The sequence below is a fragment of the Miniopterus schreibersii genome, assembly GCF_964146895.1.
Source record: "Miniopterus schreibersii genome assembly, chromosome: 2".
NCBI classification, from domain to species: Eukaryota; Metazoa; Chordata; class Mammalia; order Chiroptera; family Miniopteridae; genus Miniopterus; species Miniopterus schreibersii.
Window position 1 is genome coordinate 55,589,145 of NC_138102.1, and position 21,722 is coordinate 55,610,866.

General features: G+C 32.3%; 1 protein-coding gene across 2 annotated transcripts in view; it reads left to right on the forward strand.

Moving 5' to 3' along the window:
* Nucleotides 1-21,722, forward strand: part of DACH1 (dachshund family transcription factor 1) — a gene marked incomplete at its 3' end in the record, with an annotated part of 393,322 nt that overhangs the window by 273,069 nt on the left and 98,531 nt on the right. For both annotated transcript variants that reach the window (XM_081129137.1, XM_081129136.1), the window contains exons 4-6: nt 3,993-4,165; nt 13,450-13,585; nt 16,801-16,935. In XM_081129137.1, the coding sequence (XP_080985263.1) occupies nt 3,993-4,165; nt 13,450-13,585; nt 16,801-16,935 (444 nt within the window). The remainder of the gene's footprint in view (nt 1-3,992; nt 4,166-13,449; nt 13,586-16,800; nt 16,936-21,722) is intronic.

Consider the following 21,722-nt stretch of genomic DNA (forward strand, 5'->3'; position numbering starts at 1 on the left):
ATCATAAAAAGACAGAACTAGTGTATCACGTTGTTTGCTTTCTCAGAATCTGTAACCATGTTTTAAGGTTGGGGTCCTGGGGGTGCAAGGGGGAGAGAATTCCCCATACATGGTCCTTACAACTTTGAATTTCAGTTGCACTAAATTTAAGATCACCTTGCTTGTACTGAGGAGTACACATCTTCTACATGAAAGGAAAACTAAGCACATGCAATCACTTTTTGTATATAAGTCCCATATATTTGAATATGTAATTATTGATACAATCCTGATGTCGGTGTAATTAGACAGGGTGAGTAAATTTTTTCAGATTATGTAAGTGCATAATTAATAGTTTTTAGCTAGGGACCAAATTGGTAGTCAATCTTATTATTTGCTCTCTTGCATTCATATATACACATATCTGGTTGCTGCAAGACTCTACATTTATTAATATCACCCCACTAAAATCATGCCATAGCATTAGTAGCTAGCCTTCATGGTGCTTCTGGTCACACTAATTTCATCATACAGAAGCTGTCTGTGTGTTCTGCTCTTAGCAGTGCAGATCTGCCTACATCTGTGTAAGCAGGTGTCTAAGTAAGACTGTTCCAATGCTCCTCCACATCTGTTTGTAGGACTAGATATAGGACACCCCTTCAGCGCCCTCCTCTCAACATTAAAATATGATTATAGATCCTAAATAATCAAAGAGGGAATGCACACTCTGAATCTTATCATGAGCTTATGGCCAATTATTTTGGCTCAAAACCATTATATATTTTTATTATATTTCATGAGTTTTTTCATACATGCTTCAACACCCTGTTATAGTACATGTTTTTTGAGGATACTAGGGCTACATCAACTTTATCTTTTTATTCCATTGTCAAAGAAACAGCATGATTCTACAAGAATTGAAGAGGAGGAATGGATCAGTTATTTTCTGTTTTTCTCTTACTCCCTTAACAAATATTAAAATTTTTCTCATATATTAAATATCCTCTCCCTTGCAAGTTTTTATGTGATCATAATACTAAACCTTACTCTTAAAGGTATATATGTCTGTCTGTATGTATGTAGGTAGAGTATATATATATAATGACTTATATCACTAAATATATTGGCTTAAACCAAAGCACTTGAAATTATACATTTAATAAATATGGGCATGTCTTGTTCTGAAGTGGCCTACTTTTAATTCTTATTTATTCATCCTAATAGAGGAGATGGGTATTATAAATAATGCAGAAATCACTTACAGCTGACTTGGTTACATATTGTATATTTTTCATCAGACTTAGTTTCTTAATTGTTTGCTCTATTTATTACCCAAATGAACTAACATCATGTGTGTTTAACAAATGATGATTGGTGGAGATGGCTAGGAGCATTTTATGTAGTGGGAAAATGAAATCTAGTGTTATAAGCTTGCTATGGGAAATTCACATATACATGATTAATATTAACCCTTACACAACGGCTTGATACCCTGTGACTCAAAATAGATGTGAAAACAGATAGTATTTTGTCTATAATCTGTTTTCCAGAATGATTTAATCAGAATTTAGCTTAATATTTTACACCTTGATAATGTGAATAAATAGAATTGTAGGGCTGCTCTATTGACATAAGTGAAATTGAAATATATTTGGGGGAAAAAATGACTTTTCCCATTTGTTAACTGGCAATCAGAATTGAAATAAAAGAAGAAATTAGTTTAAGTAAACAGAAAAACAAAATATTAGATAATAGTTATAAACAGAACTTAAACTGAATCTAAAATAATGAATATGGATATTATTCCTTACTCCATATATTAATTATCATCAAATAAGCAACTTATTATAAAAATGTAACCCTTGCATTTGTTGGATATTTTAAATGAAATATAACATTAAAGAAAGTTATCTATTAATAATACATTTCCAATACAGTTATCATATTCAAATAACATTTATTCCAAAGTATTATTTCTATATCCAAATAGTCAGTGATTATTCCTCAGTTCTTGTTTTAATTGATAACATAAAAAGTAAACATGTAATGAGAAATTTTGCATATACTTTGATAAAGGCAATATAATGTATAGATGGTTAAAATATTTTGTTAGTGACTATTCTCTTGACATCATACTTTGAAAACTTCATATATTTATAGTTTTTGCACATTTGACTAGGACGTTGATATAAGTGTCAAAAAAGTCATGAGTAGAGAAATGAGGTATATAAATTTGGGAATATGAAAGTGAACATTTATATTACATTATAGGAGCAAGATAGAATAATTTTTTTATGTGAGTCGTATTTGTATGAAGCTATAAACTTATTTTTATGCCCAAAGCTGTCATGGTTTCTATAAAATAATAAAGATAATAGAGATTTCTATTTTAATTGATTTTTTTCATTGTTTAATAAAATTGCTTGGTTTGATTGTTGAAGAATTTGAATTGAGTTTTCATTATCCACTTCTGAACAATTTACTCCAAGATCCAGACAGTATTGAGCTAATGAGTTTGAATTTATATTGAACCTTAACTGTCTTCATGAAGTAAATGGGAAAAAATCATGGCAGTAACTAAGTATTCTTCATTAAAAACTGTGTCGTAGAGATTTTACAATGAGGCTTTTAATAGAGCTAAAGCATTTAAATTGGAGTTTTACCAACTTTGCTGTTTCTAAGCATATTATATAAAAATATGGTTTCTTTTTTTTAAGAAAGGAAATCTCATAAACTGACAAGGATATTACAAAAAATTTTAAGTGGGTAGTTCATATATTCGACAGGTTCAGTTAAGCAATAAATTAGTGTTAACATAATTTAATTTGGGGACTTCACAATTGAAATGACATGGCCGCCAATACTGAAATGCAAGCCCTTGAATGTACTGTTTTGACTTTGGCACCGATATTAACACAGTCATAAACTTTTGTTTCTCTGTAGCTGAAAACAAGTGATGTATTTATTGATTCACACACATTTAATTTATTGCTTTGACATTATTTTCTTTTGTAAAGTGATCTTTTGTGTTCTCTCCACTGTCTAACGGAGCTGGGCATTTAATGCTTCCATGTTTCAGATCTGCTGTGGAATTAAGTGAGGACCTTTAACTCTGAATGGTGACTAGGATGCTGTTTAATACAAGGATACCTTTGCATTCTGTAACCATCAGTGTTCTTCATTTCAGCAAAGTCACTCATTCTCTAGGTATATAACAGAGCCCATTCTATATTAAGATGGTTAGTCAAACAGGATTAGACTCCACGAGTAGGCTAACTGCTGTAGAAATGTGATTTTTCAAAAAATTTGAGAACCTATCTAAGAAATAGAAAAACAAAGAAGGAATAGGGTTTAGGGGAAATTTACTTACTTCAGTTTATTTCCCAAGAAATCAGCCCATCTCCAAATGCAATATGCTTTTTAAAACCTCTTTCAAGTTAGCCATTAGAAGATTTGGAATAATATTATATCCAAGTAATGTACATCCCCCCCCTAAACAAAAGTGATGTCCTTGGGGTAAGGAGAGACCTTCCTCTCCCCCGCCCAGGGGACCCAGGCTCCCAGCCAGCCCCCCTCAGGGCTGCGGCATCCTTGAGCACCCAAATGGCAGTTGCAAAGCAAACATAAGTCTAATTATAAGACATAATAAAGACACGCTTCATTAGAAAACTAACTGTGATAAGTTAAAGGAAACCCCAGTATTTTAAACAAGAATTGGGCTGATCAGAAGAATAATACAGCAAAGAATGAACATTTGCATTACACACAGGGGGAGTGGTGATGGGATGAAACGTGGCACCCAGCTTGTGAGCTGTAGGCCTCACGTCCCTGAGTGGGAGTGGGCATCGTTGCATCCGAAGACCACACATATGTCTCGTTTGACTGTCATTAGGACACCTTGGGATGGCTCAGTTTTCAGTGATGGATGTTTTGAACCATTTTAATAAATGCGACATACCATGCTTCATAGTTTTATTCGACTGGAGCAGTGATGACATGTGTATTTTTTATAGGACTGGAACTTCCTTTTATGATGATGCCCCACCCTCTAATTCCTGTCAGCCTACCTCCAGCATCTGTCACCATGGCCATGAGCCAGATGAACCACCTCAGCACCATTGCGAACATGGCCGCAGCAGCACAAGTCCAGAGCCCCCCATCCAGGGTGGAGACATCTGTTATTAAGGTAATTTTTTCTCACACTGTTGTTTGGGCTTACACCAAACCTTGTCTTGAGCCACCATCTCTCAATCTATTTTTCTTATTCCACAAGTAATTCTAAATCCAGAAAGTTAAATGATAGTCAATAGATTACCAAAAAAATCACTTGTAGGAATTCGAAGCAGGGGTACAATACTTGGCAGGCTAGGCCTATTTCAGGTTCTCTGTTGGATCTATTGGGAGAGAAACATAGGAAGTTAAATGACAGGTTTAAAATGTTGTGTGTGCTTATGTGTATGGTTGTGTGTGTGCATGCATGTGTGTGTACGTGCACGTGGTGTTATGAATCTTAAGGTGTGGGAAGTATCTGATTTGTTTTCAGAAGACCAGAAATGTTAAGTCATGCTTCTGCCACTTACTAGCTGAGTTGCCTTGGGCATGTAACTCAAACTTTCTGATTGTATACTATATCTAAAAAATGGATAGAACAGTGTGGTATAAAAACTAAACAAAATAGTGAAAATTAAAGCTTTCTTAATAAATTTAAAAGTACACTGTAAGTGGAAGATAACATTGTTATATAAACATTATATATGTATGTATATACACAAAATCTTTCTCTTTCTGGGGAGGTATGTGTATATTTTTAAAAATACATGTTTAATCTTTATTGTTTATCCTTAAATGTGTGTGTTTTCATTTATATTGTTTTAAAATGTGTATATTAGTCAAAGTACTTCAAATGCATTGTCAGAAAATATTGATTTGTAAACTAAGTAAAAGATACCTCATGCTATATTCTTATTTGACAATCATTACCTCTTTTTTTCTGAATATAGTGCACTGGAATTTGGGGAGCCTCTACAGCATGTCTTACATAAAAAGCTCTGCTACAATTCCAATTTATTGCTGGTGTGAATGCAAAATGGTACAGCCCTTTTGGAAGACAGTTTTGTGGTTTCTTACAAAACTAAATACACTCTTAGTATATGATTGCATGATATTTATCAGCTCTTGGTATTTTCCCAAATGAACAGAAAACATACCTCTACACAAAAACTGGCATATGGATATTTGTAGCAGCTTTTTCATAAATACCAATACTTGGTAGCAACCAAGATGTCCTTTAGACTGAAGGAGATTAACTTTGGGTGGTAAACACACAATACAATATACAGATGATATATCATAGAATTGTACACTTGAAACATGAGTAATCTTATCAACAAATATCACTCCACTAAATTTAATAAAAAATTAAATTAAAGAATATGTCCCATATATTTTAAAAATAATTTGTGCTGTATCTAATGTTAATAGAATACATCAGTAGTGAAGCTTCCTTTAAAAATCTTTGAAGGAAGCATTTGGGTTTCCTCTGGAAGGTGTCTTTAGAAAACAATCTTGATTATTAGAAAATCAGCATTCCTGCTATTTCTTAAGATAAGGTTAGGGATGGGGAAGAGAGAAAGAGGGAAAAAGGTAAGAAATATGCAGAAAGTGTGTTTTTAAGGGTGTGCCAACACCTCCTAAGTTATGGTGATAGCCTACTTTCTAGTCTCTTGGGACAGATATTTTCAGTAACTTAACTACAGATAGATTAAAGGGAATTCTGGACTTTTGAATGTGGTGGTGGTGTAAATGTTGATAGTAGCTAAATAGGAAACAATGGCTGTAATTGAGAATGATCAGAGAAAGTAAACCTGATAGTTAAAATTGCCAACATGAAAGTGAAGTTCAGTTGCTATTGTGGAAATTCTGAGAGGCCTGTTTGTACTTTTCTTTTGAGGCTGGTCGTTGTCTATATAATTTCAAATTTCATGGTGACAAGTAAAGATTATAAAAGAAAACATGTTTCAAGAAATGCATGAGACAATTCTAACATTTTCTGGTAAATATTTCTAATATTTTTTAAACCTGAAAACAATTGATAGTATGGCTTCAGAGAATAAGGGTGATGAATAGATTCTCTCTGGAATTCCAGTTAGGGAACACAAGTTAATAAATCAACCTACCTAAATATATATATATATTGTAAGCTTTATAACACTAGTAGTATTTAATAAACTCACATAATATATGTTAGTTAAACTTAATTTGAAGGAAGTTCTTATTTTCTCCAAAGAAAATGGTTGACTCCTATGTTACATTAAATAGTATGGAACCCAAGTGGGTAATTAGAATGGCACCTGCAAATTTGTTTGCCTGAAGAGATTTGAAATATGAAGGCTGATTAAAAGACTTACCCCCATCTGAAGGAATTCAAAAACAATAAGAGAAATAGCATGTGAAAGGAAAATATAAGCTTGAAGGTGGAATGTACCATTTATATTTTTCGAGTAATGACAAGAATTAAAATTAAAACTCAACTAAATAAGAATGCTAATTAGAATTTGTAAGACAGAAGAGAAGCAAAAACATAGCTCTCAGAGTTACATATTTTGCAATATTCCTTCTGTTACCTGTTTCTATGAAGTACAGAAGCTCCAGTGATTTTTTTTCATAAATCTATTTATAAAAATGGACATACCAGTGCAAGCTATGGAGCAGAGTTCAGAAGCTGCCATCCTTGGGTGAAACCTACCCTGCTGTCAACTTTTTTATGGACCTTGAGTTAAGAATAATATTAAGTTTTTAAGTGATTGGGTAAAAAATGAAAAGAAGAATGATCTTTGATGACACATGAAAATTATATGATCTTTGATGACACATGAAAATTATATAAAATTTAAATTTTAGTGTCCATAATTCATTTTGGGGGGAACTTAGCCATGCTTTTTAATTTGCATAATTTTTATGGCTTCTTTCATGTACAAAAGCAGAGTTTAATAAAACATTTACTAGTTGGCTCCTTACAGGAAAAAAATTGCTCATCCTTGCATTAGGGCTCTGATGAACCCAAACTCATGTTGAGTCTTAGGTTGTAGCAGCTTAAACTCAGTTTTGAAACACAATCGAGCTATAGGATTTGGCATTGAAAAAAAAAAAAAGAAATGAAAAGCATTGAGCAAAAGAAAATTATATAGTTGAAGACAGTACCCCTATAGCATTGTTACTTGCTTTCGATGTAAACCTTCCTGATGGAGTTTACCAAGGTATTCAGTTTAGACTTTCTCTGGCTGATTGTCTTGGACTGTGGGAAATATTTTAGTGAAATATTTCTGAGGAGGAATTGAGCATATACTGTTTAGGAAATAATAATTCTAATTTAAACAGCTAATAGCCATAGGTAAGAATATATTAAATTATTATAAGCTTTGTATTAGTCTATTATGTATCAGTGAGACTCATATGTCTTTACTGCTTAACATTCATAGAACATGAAGAGACATAGACTTGGGATATTAAATGTTGCATAATCAAGCTTCCCCCATGGAGAACAAATAATTCCTGCACCCTCCTTATCCATTTTATATATCTGAACCTTTGTAGAACAGTTATTATAGATTTAGCAAATTTAAGAGTGAGGGAAGCATTTCTTAATCAAATTAAAATTTTTATCTCCACAGTTTCTACCTTAACTTTATTATTTTCTCTTGGAAGAAAAATGTTTATTAATTCTTCTGTGTTCTAGTCATCTAACTATACAGGTCATCTATAGTGTTTCTTCCCTCCAGACCAAATATTCTAATTTTTCTGACCATTTCTCATCAAGCTTTTTGCTTGACCATTAAAAAAAAAAAAGTTACCCTCTTGCTCCCCAATCCTTCCCATATATTATAAAAATTCTAGAAGTGAATCTGCTAGTAAAGGGATTCCAGTACTAACATAAACCTCAATTTGGACAATATCATAATTCATAAATCTGTTTTGCTTGTTGAATTTGTGGCTCAATAAATTTCCTGCCTTTTTGACATGAAATTCTAAGCCAATACTTCATCTTTTACTTGTATTAAGAATTTGCACTTATCCATATTGTTTATTTTCCAGCCCATTGATTTAGGTTATTTAGATACTTTTAAATATTAACACTCTAAATTATCATATTATCTACTTTCACTGTCTTTGTATCATTTCCAAATTGTAAAAGGATGTATTAGTTGTATTGCCTTAAATCACTGAGGAAAATAAACAGTATAAATCAAGAGATCAATTCTTCTTGTCATTAGAGAATTCCTAATAGGCTGAAATGTTCTACTAATTGATTCTCTTTGGGTATAATTCATCAAGTAACCCCAAATCCCCTTGAAGGAATCAATATTTTTCTCACTTTTTATTTAGTAAATTCACAATGATATCATAAGGACTTCAAAAAAAGGTTCTTGCTGAAAAAAAAAAAAAAAAGGAAAAAAAGAAAGGCAGTATATTTTAGGGGTTTAAAACATGAATTCTGGAGGAAGATTTCTTGGGTTATATCCCTGCTGTACTACCTTCTAATCATTTGACCTTAAACAAGCTATTTAATATCTTTGTTTTTGTTTTCTTTTCTGTATAATGGGTTTAATAACATTACCACATCAACAGGTTGTCTTAATGATTAAATTAATACTTATAAAATCATTACACTGATATTAACTCCAACTCATTACTAGTTATACTTTCTCCCTAAATATTTACAACCACCTGTTTAAATGAAGTTCTAGAATCTTATAAAGAATCAATGTCAAGCTTTTAAAATATAGTCACCATTGTATAATAAGACCTTTTTCTCTCTCTCGTTCTTTCCTTCCTTCCCGTTTTCTGGTCTAGCCCTTTTCACCTAACAGAAGTATTACATTTAGCTTTTGGGGTGTTTTGCAGTGCAGTAATATACAAAGCAGATTTGTAAATACATTTTTTTCAGATTTCATTTTTCTTCAGGGATAATGTAGAATTGTTTTTTGAGAAATTTAGCAACATTCAAATTATTCTACATTATTAAATAAACATATTTTTATGCCACATTACAGGGTTTTCTAAGAATAGGGAATGTGACTTAAACTTATTACTTTGCTGAGAAACAGAAATACTTTATGACATTCTCATTTAAAGATTTAGACCTTGAACAAAAAACAGTAAAAAATGCAAAGAATACATTTTTTATTTTCTAATATAGTAAATAAGACTTTATGTGCATGAAGTTTAAAATGTTTAATGATTATAAAAACTAGACCCAGAGTGACCTGATTTTCAAAGTAGATTAAAATATTAAAGCAATGTCATGTGCCTCATGTTTTTCCTTAGGTACAGAAGAGTTTATTTTGGGGAAACCATAAATAACTCTAGATGTATGCATCACTTTTAGACATAAATGTTTCTTTCATGAAAATAGATTTCATATAATTTTACTTGTATTTAGAAAAACAGTTAAGTATACTTGAGTATTGATATTAAATATGAAAAAAGGACACTAGCAAGGAAAAGAAAGCATTAAAACACAGCCACTACTAAGGATGCCATAAGTCACTGTATTCAAACAGATTTCATATATTTAAATTCATGAGTTTGTAACACTAAAAAAATAAACTCAGTGTTCACCTTGAGAGAATTCTAGTGAATTGATTCTTTTAAAGGACAAATAAAGGTTTAAATAAAGGGGTGGATTCATATAAACTGTACTTCAGGCTAACCAAATAATTTTCTAGGAAAATTTCTGTTCATATAAATCTTCCAACAAATAAATGAGTAAGGAATGGTATATTAAGAATATAACCAAATTGCCATTCCTAATGAAGTGGTGAGTCTAGCCCATGATCATCAATTGTGGCTGGCACCATAAAATGCAATTAAACAGACATTATCTGCTTCTGATGGAAGCATACAACACCATCCTTAAATAGTCATGCCCCCAAATCCACTTGAGTTAAGCTTCCAGTTACGACTATGCAGAAAACTCAGGGGGCAGAGGAACTTAGACATAAATTAGATTCATCAGGTGGTGGCCTCTGAGAATATGCACAGTGCCTTAACTAGATAAAAAGTTGGCTTTAAGCATTAGCAGTGCACAGAGTGATGCCGTTGAATGGCAGTGCTGGCCAAGTCAGAACTTTTTTCCCTTGCTTTCCTACCTGTAATCTCCCTTCCTTGAGTGTGGTGACAGAAAATGCCTTATCTGTTAGTTAAGATGCTAGTATTTGTTATTACATAGAGATGAATTATAATTTGAGTCAAGATTGTATTTTTACTGTGTTAAGTAACTGTAGGACATTATATTACCAAATAGTAATCTGGAAAATTATGAGGTTGCCTGTGAAAAAATATATTGTCTCTTATCACCATTGAATAAGTTTAAAGAAATAGTAGGAGAATAAAACTAAGTTGTTTATGGTTACACTCATGGGTCCTGCCATTTTTACATTGACCAAAACTGAGAATTTCTTGAGTATCATCATCATCAAAACAAATAAAAAGAGCTACGTACATATCTCTTGAAGTTTCAATTTAGAACTTTGAGTCCTGGACTTTTGATGGTGGTTTCCTGAGCCTCTCCCAGATGCAAGTACATGAACATCATTGCATCATTTACTGTGTTTTCCAGAAGTCCTTCTAAACATTTTCCCGAGTCTAGAACCCAATTCTACTGTTTGTCTTCTGTTTATTTTTCCAGAACAAGGAATTTGGATGTCGTACTTAATTAGTGTATATGATGCTGGACTTCACTAAGTATATTTAGTAGTTTATGATACATACTGCATGGGGGATAGGATTTTTGTCAGTTTTGTTTACTTATATATAAGGAGGGCCTAGGACACTGGCACATATTAGTGTTCAGTATTTTTTGAATTAATGGACTTAAGTCTGAATCGTCTTAAAGTTTAGGAGTTTAGGTTATACAAAGTGCCAGTCAACTTCAATTTTGTAAGTTAAGAGTTCTAACAAGAGAACATTTAATGTTAGAAATATCTTTTCCCCACTTCTATAACATATTTAGTGAGGGAATCTTTACTGATAGATGAAAATGAAAATTATTTTAAAAAAGAGCCACGTAAAGTAAAGCTAAATGAAAAAACCCTTTTGAGAAATGAGCCGTGATTATTAAGAAAATATTTTAAGTTGATAAAATATAATGCATTTTGTGGTGGAGTAGGGGCAGTTAGATAATGGAAATTTTAAATGTTTAATTAATCACATGTGTGTAATACTGAACATTTTATACTTTTTTATTTTAGAATACATCACTTTGAATTCCACTTTTGATTCTGAATTAGCCTAGAGACCAATACTTATTCTACCCAGAGGCAATAAATGCAGCTTTTCCTTTATTGTTATTCTGCTAGCATTAGTTTATTAGTATGACATTTTTTTCTTTCAATAAGAGAGTATTCTTCTTAAGTTTTCATTTATCATTGTGGCTAGTTTTATAGAGATGGAACATTGTGAAAGATTGTGTTTTATTGATTGGTGGATTTATGATGCAGGACTATAAAAGAGTGTGTTGAAGTATTAAATTAATATTCTTCCTCTTTGTCCTACTTCATTCCCATCTTGGAGGTTAAAGGTTATTACACAAATGAAATGATATTACCAGTTTACATAGTTTCCCCATAGATACTGGGCTGCTTTTTTCTTATGTCTGAATAAAACTCATTATCTATTTTGTTTTAGTAATAATTTTGAGATTCTCTCCTAAGCAACTCTTTAATGTCTCCATTAGTCCCCATCTTATAGAAAACTCTGGAAAGGAAAGCACATAAATATGATAAAAGAATTAAGCTGTTGAAATAAATTAATTTATTGCACAACAATGTGTTAAAATTAAACTTGCTCAATGGATTTTACTTTAATGAAATTCTTCAAAGAACAACACATCATGTTCCAAAGACTGAAATTATACATTAAGTGAAAAGACTGAATATGTTGTATCTCAATTTATAGAAAGTTTCAATTGAATACTTAAGCTTTTAAATCATAAAAATTTGCATAAAGTATGTTTTTCAATAAAAGTATTAAGTATTGTCCTCGTACCCTTTGTTCTTAGACAAAAAAATATAATTAAAGTAAAAATAAGCTAAAGCTAGATTAAATGTTAAAAATTCACCTGTATTTCCTAAGCCTAAAATTATGCTTTTAAGATGTATTTTACATTAACATTTTAATTTAGTTTATTTTTTAATTATATGTGATCTTTAGAGTATTTTGACTATAAACGTACAAGAGAGTAATGTGTAAATGAAAAGAACTATCAGGGTAAACATTGACGATGAAATACATTGACTAATGAAATACATTTTATACTTATGTGGGAAAAATAAAAAATAATGGTGTTTAATGATATAACCATTGTTTCTACAATATTATGCATTAAATATTTAAGTGTTTTATGAGTTAAATACTCAGGAAAAACCAGTTTTTCATGTTTTCCATTAGCATACTATGAAATCTATAATGACAGGAAACTCAGACTTTCAAAATGATTTTAGAGGGATTGATTTATTTCAGGATTGTACTTTGTATCTATTCAGCCAAACATGTGACATGGCAATTACGATGACTTACATAATTATTAAGAGAAATATTAAAATGTATTGATGAATCAACATTGATGTGAGTGACCTATGAAGAAAATAGAATAGTTTATTTAGAAAAAAAAAATTTAATTATTTTTTATTCTCATCTGAGTTGCTTAGAGAGAGGAAAGGAGGGAGGGAGGGAGGGAGGGAGGGAGGGAGGGAGGGAGGGAGGGAGGGAGGGAGGGAGGAACATCTATTGGTTGCCTCCCATACATGCCCCAACTGGAGATCGAACCTGCAGCCCAGGTATGTGCCCTGACTGGGAGTTGAACCTGCAACCTTTCAGTGTATGGGAAGGCAGATGCTCCAATCAACTGAGCCACCCAGCCAGGGCTAGAAAATTTTATTTACATAAAAAATATAGCAATATTCTTTCTCAAATACATATCATGTGTGTCTATATAAATAGCTGTTAACAACTCTGTGTTATTATTATGGTCTCGCTATTGTGTTGATAATTTGCATGCTATTATGCTATAAATGATTCTTAGACATTTGTGCTGAAACAATAGAATATATTTAAAGATTTCTTTAAACTGAAAATTGTCTAGAATTGAAACCTGCTTTGTTATGTTAATTCTTTGTTGCCTAATGGGTCCTGAACTGCTTGTCTTCTTTGGCCTCCCTTTTTATCCAAAGAGGGGCCTGGCATTTACCGTCACTGCAGTCAAGTTTACCTATAGAACCAATTTCCTTTCTAGTCTTTCCTTGCTTTGGCTTTGCTCAAGATAAAAGGTGTCTTTTAATATAGCTAAATGTTGATGAAAAAATGTGTGCATTGCCTTTACATTTCTATAGCATTGGAAAAAATCAACATTCCTTAAGTAAAGGTCCAACGTATTTACGTCTTTCCTTCTCCTCCCTTCCCATGGCGGTGTAGGAGCGTGTCCCCGACAGCCCCTCGCCTGCCCCCTCTCTGGAGGAGGGCCGAAGGCCTGGCAGTCACCCATCATCACATCGCAGCAGCAGTGTGTCCAGCTCCCCTGCACGGACCGAGAGCTCTTCTGACAGAATCCGTAGGTCTCATACTTTTACTTGTCACCATTTTCAACTTTATTAGGTGCAGCTGGCTTTTCTAATCAAAATGCCCTCATTCCAAATAGATCTCAGATGTATCATGTTCTGAAGCTCTGTAGCAATAGCCATCTCTCAAAATTATGTTTCCCAGTTTGCAATATCATGAGGTATGGTACTACATTAACAGGTCCTGATATAAACTCCCTCTCCTTGATGCCACACATAAAGACTTGAGCTATGAAACAGTTAGAGAAAGTAAGTAACCTTCTAGATTACTTTCTGAAGTAAGCACCTCCAACTCTGAAATATCTGGTGTCTAAATGTGCTGCTTATGGGTTATTCACCTTCATTCTTTCTTTCAGTACCACCCCCGACACTTTCAAAATTCACTAATTTTTAGGATTCATCCTTACATTGACAAAGATATCCCCAGAGGAATAAAAAATGAAACTCAAAACAACTGATTAAAAAAATATTTGTAGTCATTCAAATGATGAATAAAGGGCTTGAAGTTGGTTAAATTATAGAATTTGAATTAGTAACAGCCAATAATGCATATAATTGTAATATATTATTATTAAATTCTAAAACCTAAGCTTATATTTTATTTCATGATTACATTTTCAGGTATTTAATCTTGTTTTTCCAAATATTATTTTTCCAAAAACAAATATATTATCTTTTTGTTGCTACACCAATCTTTATTGTATTCTTTCCAGACTTTAGTTATTACTTTCTGAAATTATGTTCAGTATAAACTTCACCTAATTACACAGAACTTATTGTAGTTACTTGGTTGTTAACATTTTAATAATAGGAAAAACATTTCTTTAAAAGTATAATTGTAAGTTATAAAGGAATTCTTGCATAAAACAGAAATCTTTAATATGGGTAGTTTTGAGGTGGATAAGTTAAATGTTAGGTCGAATTGTATGTAATAAAAGTATTTTAAAAGTTATATGACTCAACCTAATTCTAAATATGAATACTTGATTTAGCCTGTCTAGAACATGTTTCCCTGATTTTGTCAGAGATGATTGTAACTGTTTATTAATAACCATTCCCAGACCGCTATTCCTGGAACTGGTAAATCCCAGCTGCCACTACTTGAAACCCTTTTTCAAATAAAATATTTTCTGTGGTTTTATGCTATGCTGACACTAAAATCAGAAATTTAATGATGAATATTTTGTTTTATTTCTATTTTTTTAATAAAATACTGTCATTGGAAAGATATTGTCCTAGAAAAAGAAAAAAAAATTTTATACTACTTAAATGGAAATATGAACAAATAGGAAAAATTTGAAAGTTTGTTATACTTTCATGTTTTTTTAGTAATTATTATATTTTTTATTCTTGATAAAAACAAAAGAGAAATTTTTGCATATGTAGAGTACAATAATTGTTCAAATGTAAATAAATATATAAACATGCTCATATGCACAGACATCTATATATACATGTGCACATATATACATATATATGCTTGCAGATATATACATGTGAATCTATGTGCATGCTTATTTTAATGTGTTATAAAATCGTTTTAGACTGACATAAAAATTTCAAAAATAATACAAAGAATCCCTGCATACTTATCATCCAGATTGACACAATCAATTGATGTCTCTGAAAGGGAGACCCTGATTAAAAGATAGTGTCGCCTTAGTGCCCTTATCTTAGACATCAGCTTCTTTACTTTAAATACTTCATTTGTTATTTTCTACAAACAAGGAATTTCTCTTATACAACCATAGAGCAATGATCAAAATCAGGAAATTAAGATCATTATAGTACTATTTTCTAAACTATAAACTCTCATCAAATTTTACCAACTTTCCTGCTAATATTTTTTTTCTGTTTTTTGCCTTACAAATGCTTTTAATAATAGTTTGTGTGTTTTTTTCCTGGTCCAAAGGCCAATCCAGGAACACATGTTGCAATTGCCTGTCATATTCTTTTAGTTTCATTAATCTGGATCAGTTTCTCAGTCTTTTTGTCTTTCAATAACCTTGACATTTTTGAAGCATGCAGGCCATTCATTTTGTAGAGTGTCTCTCAGTTTGGAATTTTTTGATGTTTCCTCATGATTTGACTTAAGTTATGCATTTTTGACAGGAGTTATACAGGCAGGCTGGTGTGTCCTCAGTGCAACGTTTCAGGAAACTTACGATATTTCTCTAATACTTGTGATAACTATCACTTAGTTAAGATGGTGGCTGCCAGATTTCTCTACTGTAATGTTTCTTTTAAGTTATTGTAGATAATAAATATAGTGTGACTTCCTATCAGAAGACTACCTAATTACTCTATTCATCAAAATTTTACTCTACTAGTTTTAGCATCAGCCATTAAAGATTCTCCCCTGAAACAATTATTACTATGGTGATTTTCGAATGGTAATTTCTAATGTAGTGTTGTAATATGCTAAAACTATCTCTTTTCCAGAGAAAGTAAGGTTTTATGGGATGTTTCTTCTTCCAGATTTTTGGACAAAACAAAGATTTTCACAGGCAGTTTATTAAGAAATGTATTGATTATATTACAAAAATCATAATGATGTTTGATCACCTACCTACCATTTCAAAAGTGACAATTACCCTTAATAGTTCAAGCAAGCAATTATTGTTTTTAATCACTTAACCATTTAATAGATATTAATCAGGCACTTTTATTTTATAATTTGAGTTCAAATCCTTTTTAAGGAAATACTTTGATATCTATAAAACTTTGTGTTTTATTAATTAGAATATAAATATTGAAACTGTTATTCTGGTGCCTTACTTACCTTGCTGAAAAATCTATTTGCCCTCCCATGCCACTAGAATTTATTTATTATGTTTTAACTTCATAGTGCTAAAGAGCATTATAATGTTAAGACTGTAGTTCTTGCAGAGTAAAGGAAGGTTATATACTGGGGAGAGAATGTGATTCATCGATAGTAGTTTTAGTGTTGACCATTCATTAGTATTGCAAGCATAAACAATAAAAACATTATATATTATGTGAAATCAATCTAAGATAAATTTGGTTTATTTTATTTTTCTGCTTATCCTTAAGAATGATTATGGTTATCAATTCTTATACTCTTCTTAAGATACAGATTATAATTTTAAAGTTAGACCATTACATTTTCTTTTCTTTTGAGTCCAAAAGTCTAATTGTTTGAACTCTGTATGTTACGGTGTTTTTTCTTTTGTTTTGTGTTTGACAGCTGTTCATCAGAATGGGTTGTCCATGAACCAGATGCTGATGGGTTTATCACCAAATGTACTTCCTGGGCCCAAAGAGGGAGACTTGGCTGGTCATGACATGGGACATGAGTCTAAAAGAATGCATATTGAAAAAGGTAATATATGATTGTGTGGTCCTGCTTTGTCTGACTAACCTATAAACTAGATTTTAATCAAAGAATGAGGTATATTTTTAGATCACATAAAAAGATGGCATATGAACATTTTAAAACCCTGCAGAATTAAGTAAAAATTAAGCCTACTCAACAAAAATGAAGTATGAATGAAGACCTGCTGCTTTTCTCTTATACAGCAGGTAGGTGTTACTTTATTTTCCAGTACATAAAAAAAATAGAATAATTTGTTGTGCTATCTCTGAGTACTGAAGGTCTGTCTGTCTTTCCCAATGCCTTTAGGGCCAACTGTCATTTCACTTAGCATGATAGTGCAACAGCAATATTCAAAGGATTATTATGAATATATATATTTTAATCCTTACCCTAGGGTTGGTTTAGAGGGAGGAAAGGAGAAAGAAAGAGAAAGGGAAAGAGAAACATTCATGGATTCCTTCCATGTGCACCCCCACTGAAGGTTGAACCTGAGACCTTTTAGTGTATGAACGATGCTCTAACCAACTGAGCCTCCCAGCCAGGGCTATTATGAATATTTTTGAATTAAAATACACATGATCATGGGCCCAATCAAGAAACAGAATTAAATCTTAGCAGCCAGTATACTGGTAGTTGTTTCAAAAGTGTATGGGACAAATAACAAAGCCCAGATTGTACAAAGCTGCCAATGTTTTCTACTTGTATTTCATTTGTATCAGCTTAACTCATTTTAATTGGCAAAAATTTGTGTTTTCATGAAGTGCTTCCAGGAAGAAATTGAAATATTATTTTAGTATGCATGTTGGAAATTTATACTAATAGGTGCAAATTTATATTTTCAAGTGGTAAGTTGAATTATGAATATAGGAGATTCTCCATCTTTTTCATCTAATTTAATATTTCAAAATTTAATTAATTTAGACTAGGTACTTTGACTACCTTTTTGACATGAATATCAAATAATTGATGGTATGAAAGGAATTACTTGTTTGGAAAACAATACTTAAGAGGCACAATCAGCTGTCAAAAAAGAAAAGAAACAAAATTAGACACTTAAATAATTAATCAGAAAGAAATGATTGAAGAAAGACTAATTTAAGATGGAGCAGCTTTTTCCCCCATAAAAGATTATTCACAAAAAGTAAAACTGCTTACATAAAGCATTATTCATTTACTATTAAAACAGTTCTGCTGGGCCTTTATGGAGAAAGAATACAGCATTTCTACAAAGAAAATGAAAGTCTTTTCTAGATGTTAACATGCCAAAATCTAGACATAACTAAGAGACAGCAGCATTAAGGCAACTTTGTGATTATTTGTTTTGAAATTTGCTCTCAAGCATTATTACTAAGGTAGGTAACATACACAGTGCCTCGGCGGGCTAGGTGCTCTCTAAATGCCTATTACTGTGCTGAGGTTTCCACAAGTTCTTCTTCGACAATCACTAAAAGTGTGATATATATCATGCCTTGTGTATATTTTGACATATACCTCTTATATTTAATAAAAAATGGTGTTTGTAGAAATATGAATATTAACATAGTGAGAAAATATGAAGCTTCATAGAAGATTTAAGTTTTAAGTAATGCTATTTAAATATAAGAGTTGATTGTTTGGGTTGAGCAGCCATTCTCCACTAGGTCCTAGTTCCTCAAAAGAATCGAGCCCTGCGGAATATGATTTCTCAGTTTGCCCATGGATGCCACATAGCTAGTTTCTCTTGAAATGTGTAAGAGAGAGGTTAATTTATGATACATAATGGGTGTCAGGCTATTAGGGCTTAACTCCCTGGCAGAAGCCTGGTGGAGAAGGGCTGAGAGAGAAATATAAAAGCCCAGACAGAGCTGGTAGTGAGCAGACCTACACCAAGGGCATGACCCATGACATGACTGAAATAATGACTCTCACTGAAGTTTTGGTGGCGTGTTCATCAACCCCATGTTTCAAGTTAGGTTGACCTATAATTTTTGTAACTTTTTTTCATGAGTAATGAGTTTTATCTGTTTATCATCTATCTCTCGAATCTTCTGTTAATATATATTATTTGTTATTATGATTTGCCATCATGGATCCTTTCCTGAAATACCACACTAGATTGATCTAGGGACCCCGCTTCTGGTTTTCCTGTGTGCCTGCCACAAAATCCTTCATTACAACATTTACCTTGTTATTGAAGTTATTTGTTCATTGGTCTGCTTCCAGTACTGGACTGTAAATTCCTTGGAGTCACCTGTGTGTTACATTTGTTTTAAGGAGACTAGATTGTTTATATATGCATACAGCTCTGGACTGAATTACTAGAAGATTCTAAGAGATGGTGAAAAAAAGTTAAAACAACTGTAAATATTACACTTTTTAAGGGTTAATAGGAAGACGAAAGGTGGAATTACATAACCTTTAGAATATGCATTTATGTGAAACGTTAGAATTTTCTGACCATGAATATACACAGAACCTTTTTATGTTACTAATGGCACTTCTTATCACATCAAGAATTTTAAATGGTTTTTCTGTCAATAAAAGCCTTGGCTATATCTCCATGTTTTCCAATATTTTAATGTATATTTTATATAGAAAAATAAGGTTTTATTTTAATATTCTCCCTAGCAATTGGAAACTACCACTAAAGGCATCTCGTGATTTTAGGTAGAGTTATGTAAATATATAAAGTGCACTGGATATCGATACTGTTACACTGTTTTGTAATATGTTGCTCTTTCTCTTGCACGGGCTCTTTCCCTTATCTACTTTTCAGCCTACTGAATTAACAGTATATATTCATAGGTTTTCTAGATTGATAGAGTCTACTAAACTTAAAATTGTTTTCTTTCATGACTGCATTTATCATGTGCCTTATACTAGCCCTGTAGCTCTCTACACATATCTGTATTAAAACAAGTGACTGTTTTAAAACTTTATTTTTATTGCTGACACTATTACAGCCACCCCCCTTGCCCACTCCCATGCAGCCCCGGCCTCCAGCCATCCCCACACTGTCGTCTGTGCCTATGGGTTATGCGTGTATGTTCTTTGGCTAATCCCTTCACCTTCTTTCATCCCTCCCGCCTCCTCCCTCCTCTGACAGCTCTGTCTGTTCCATGTATCCATGCCTCTGTTTCTATTTTGTTCCTTATACCTGACTTTACTTACATACATTTGTAGAGTAATTATATGTTTGTGTCATTTTAGGCTTGGACTTTTTAGATGTAATATGCTGCCTGCCACTTTAAGTCATTCAAAAGATGATCATTTTAAAGAAAACTGATGTTAAAAACAGATACCAAAATTAATTTCTATGCTGAGAGTCACTATGGTCTGAAACCTTCAACATCAGTAACTCTTAAACATTTCTATATTTTGATAATGTTAACCCGTCTATAGAGCCTTGAGTATTTTTATTTCAAAATTCTACAATATGCAAATTCCCCTTTACCTTTATCCTTTAGATATAATTTCTCTAAGCATATCTCAAAGTTTCTTATAAAACATTCTGTCTAAATACCTAATCATGTGGCTTTACCCTTCAGTTTCCAAGCCTGTGAAATAAAGGTGCTGAACTTAATGCCAGTGCTTTTAATTCTCAGTTCATAACCCTGGACATTATATTTCTCTGAATCCCAGAGCTGTTTCCTGAAGTAGATGTCAGATTTCACATGTGAAGCCACCGTCGAGGGAAAACTTTACGACACTGATTTTATTATTTTATGAATGATATTTCAATAAGCACAGCTTCCAATAATACTGTAATGACAACTTAAGGAAAGAAAACCCTTACTATGAGGTTCCCATAGTGATGAGTAATTGGTATAACATATGTCTGTTAGTGTTTTTATTTTTCCCATGCATCTTGCCAACTGTCCTATCACCTTGTACTTTTGTGTTTCTCAAACATCCTCTGCCCTTTTCCAGATGATTTAGTTTCTTTCCTTACCTGGATGTATATGTCTCCTTTTCCATTACTGCTCAGACCAAAATTCTTGTGGGTGAAAGTTTTGTCTTCCCATAATCTTTGTACCATAGCACAGAGTCTGGTATTAGTGGGTACAATACATTTCTTCTCAGAGTTAAATGAGCTAATATATGTCTGGAGCACTTAATCCACATAAATATTCCATGATACTGTTAGTACTCTCAAATTAGCTAATGGGTTTGTGGTTGGATTTGATAGATGGGAAAATATATATGTTGTGAACCACTGAATTAAAATATTATTTGTTTATATTTCATAATATCACAGTTACCATGATTTATGCTTGATCCCAAATAGGAAGACTGACACCACACAATATTTTTTGGGAATGTTTTGACTACATATGACAGTGTTGAAATATGCACAGTTTGGGGAGAAAAAATAACAAAAGAAACAATGCTAATCAGTTATTTTCTATGTCAATGTTTGTGAAAGTAATTGCCAGAATAAATTTTTATAATATTAAAAACCTCTTAATTTCTTCAATACAATTTTTATTGACCCTGAATTTATTCCATAAATGTATTTGAGGATAAACAAATATGTTTAGCTCTAATACATAGGAAAGAGGTATCAGCTGTCAGGTATAAATGGGCCACGATAGATTGGGTCCAAAATCAAATACATTCCTTTTGATAAGCAAGAATTCCATTTTTGAGCCATTAATGCATGCTACTTGTAAAATTAACTACTTCCCTTTTACCTAGAGTAAAATTTACATTTTCCAGGATTTTATTATTACATAATTAATATGAATATTATTAAAGAAATAGAGCCATTTATTGATGTGGAAAACTTCAGATACTTCTTCGGGACACCTGTA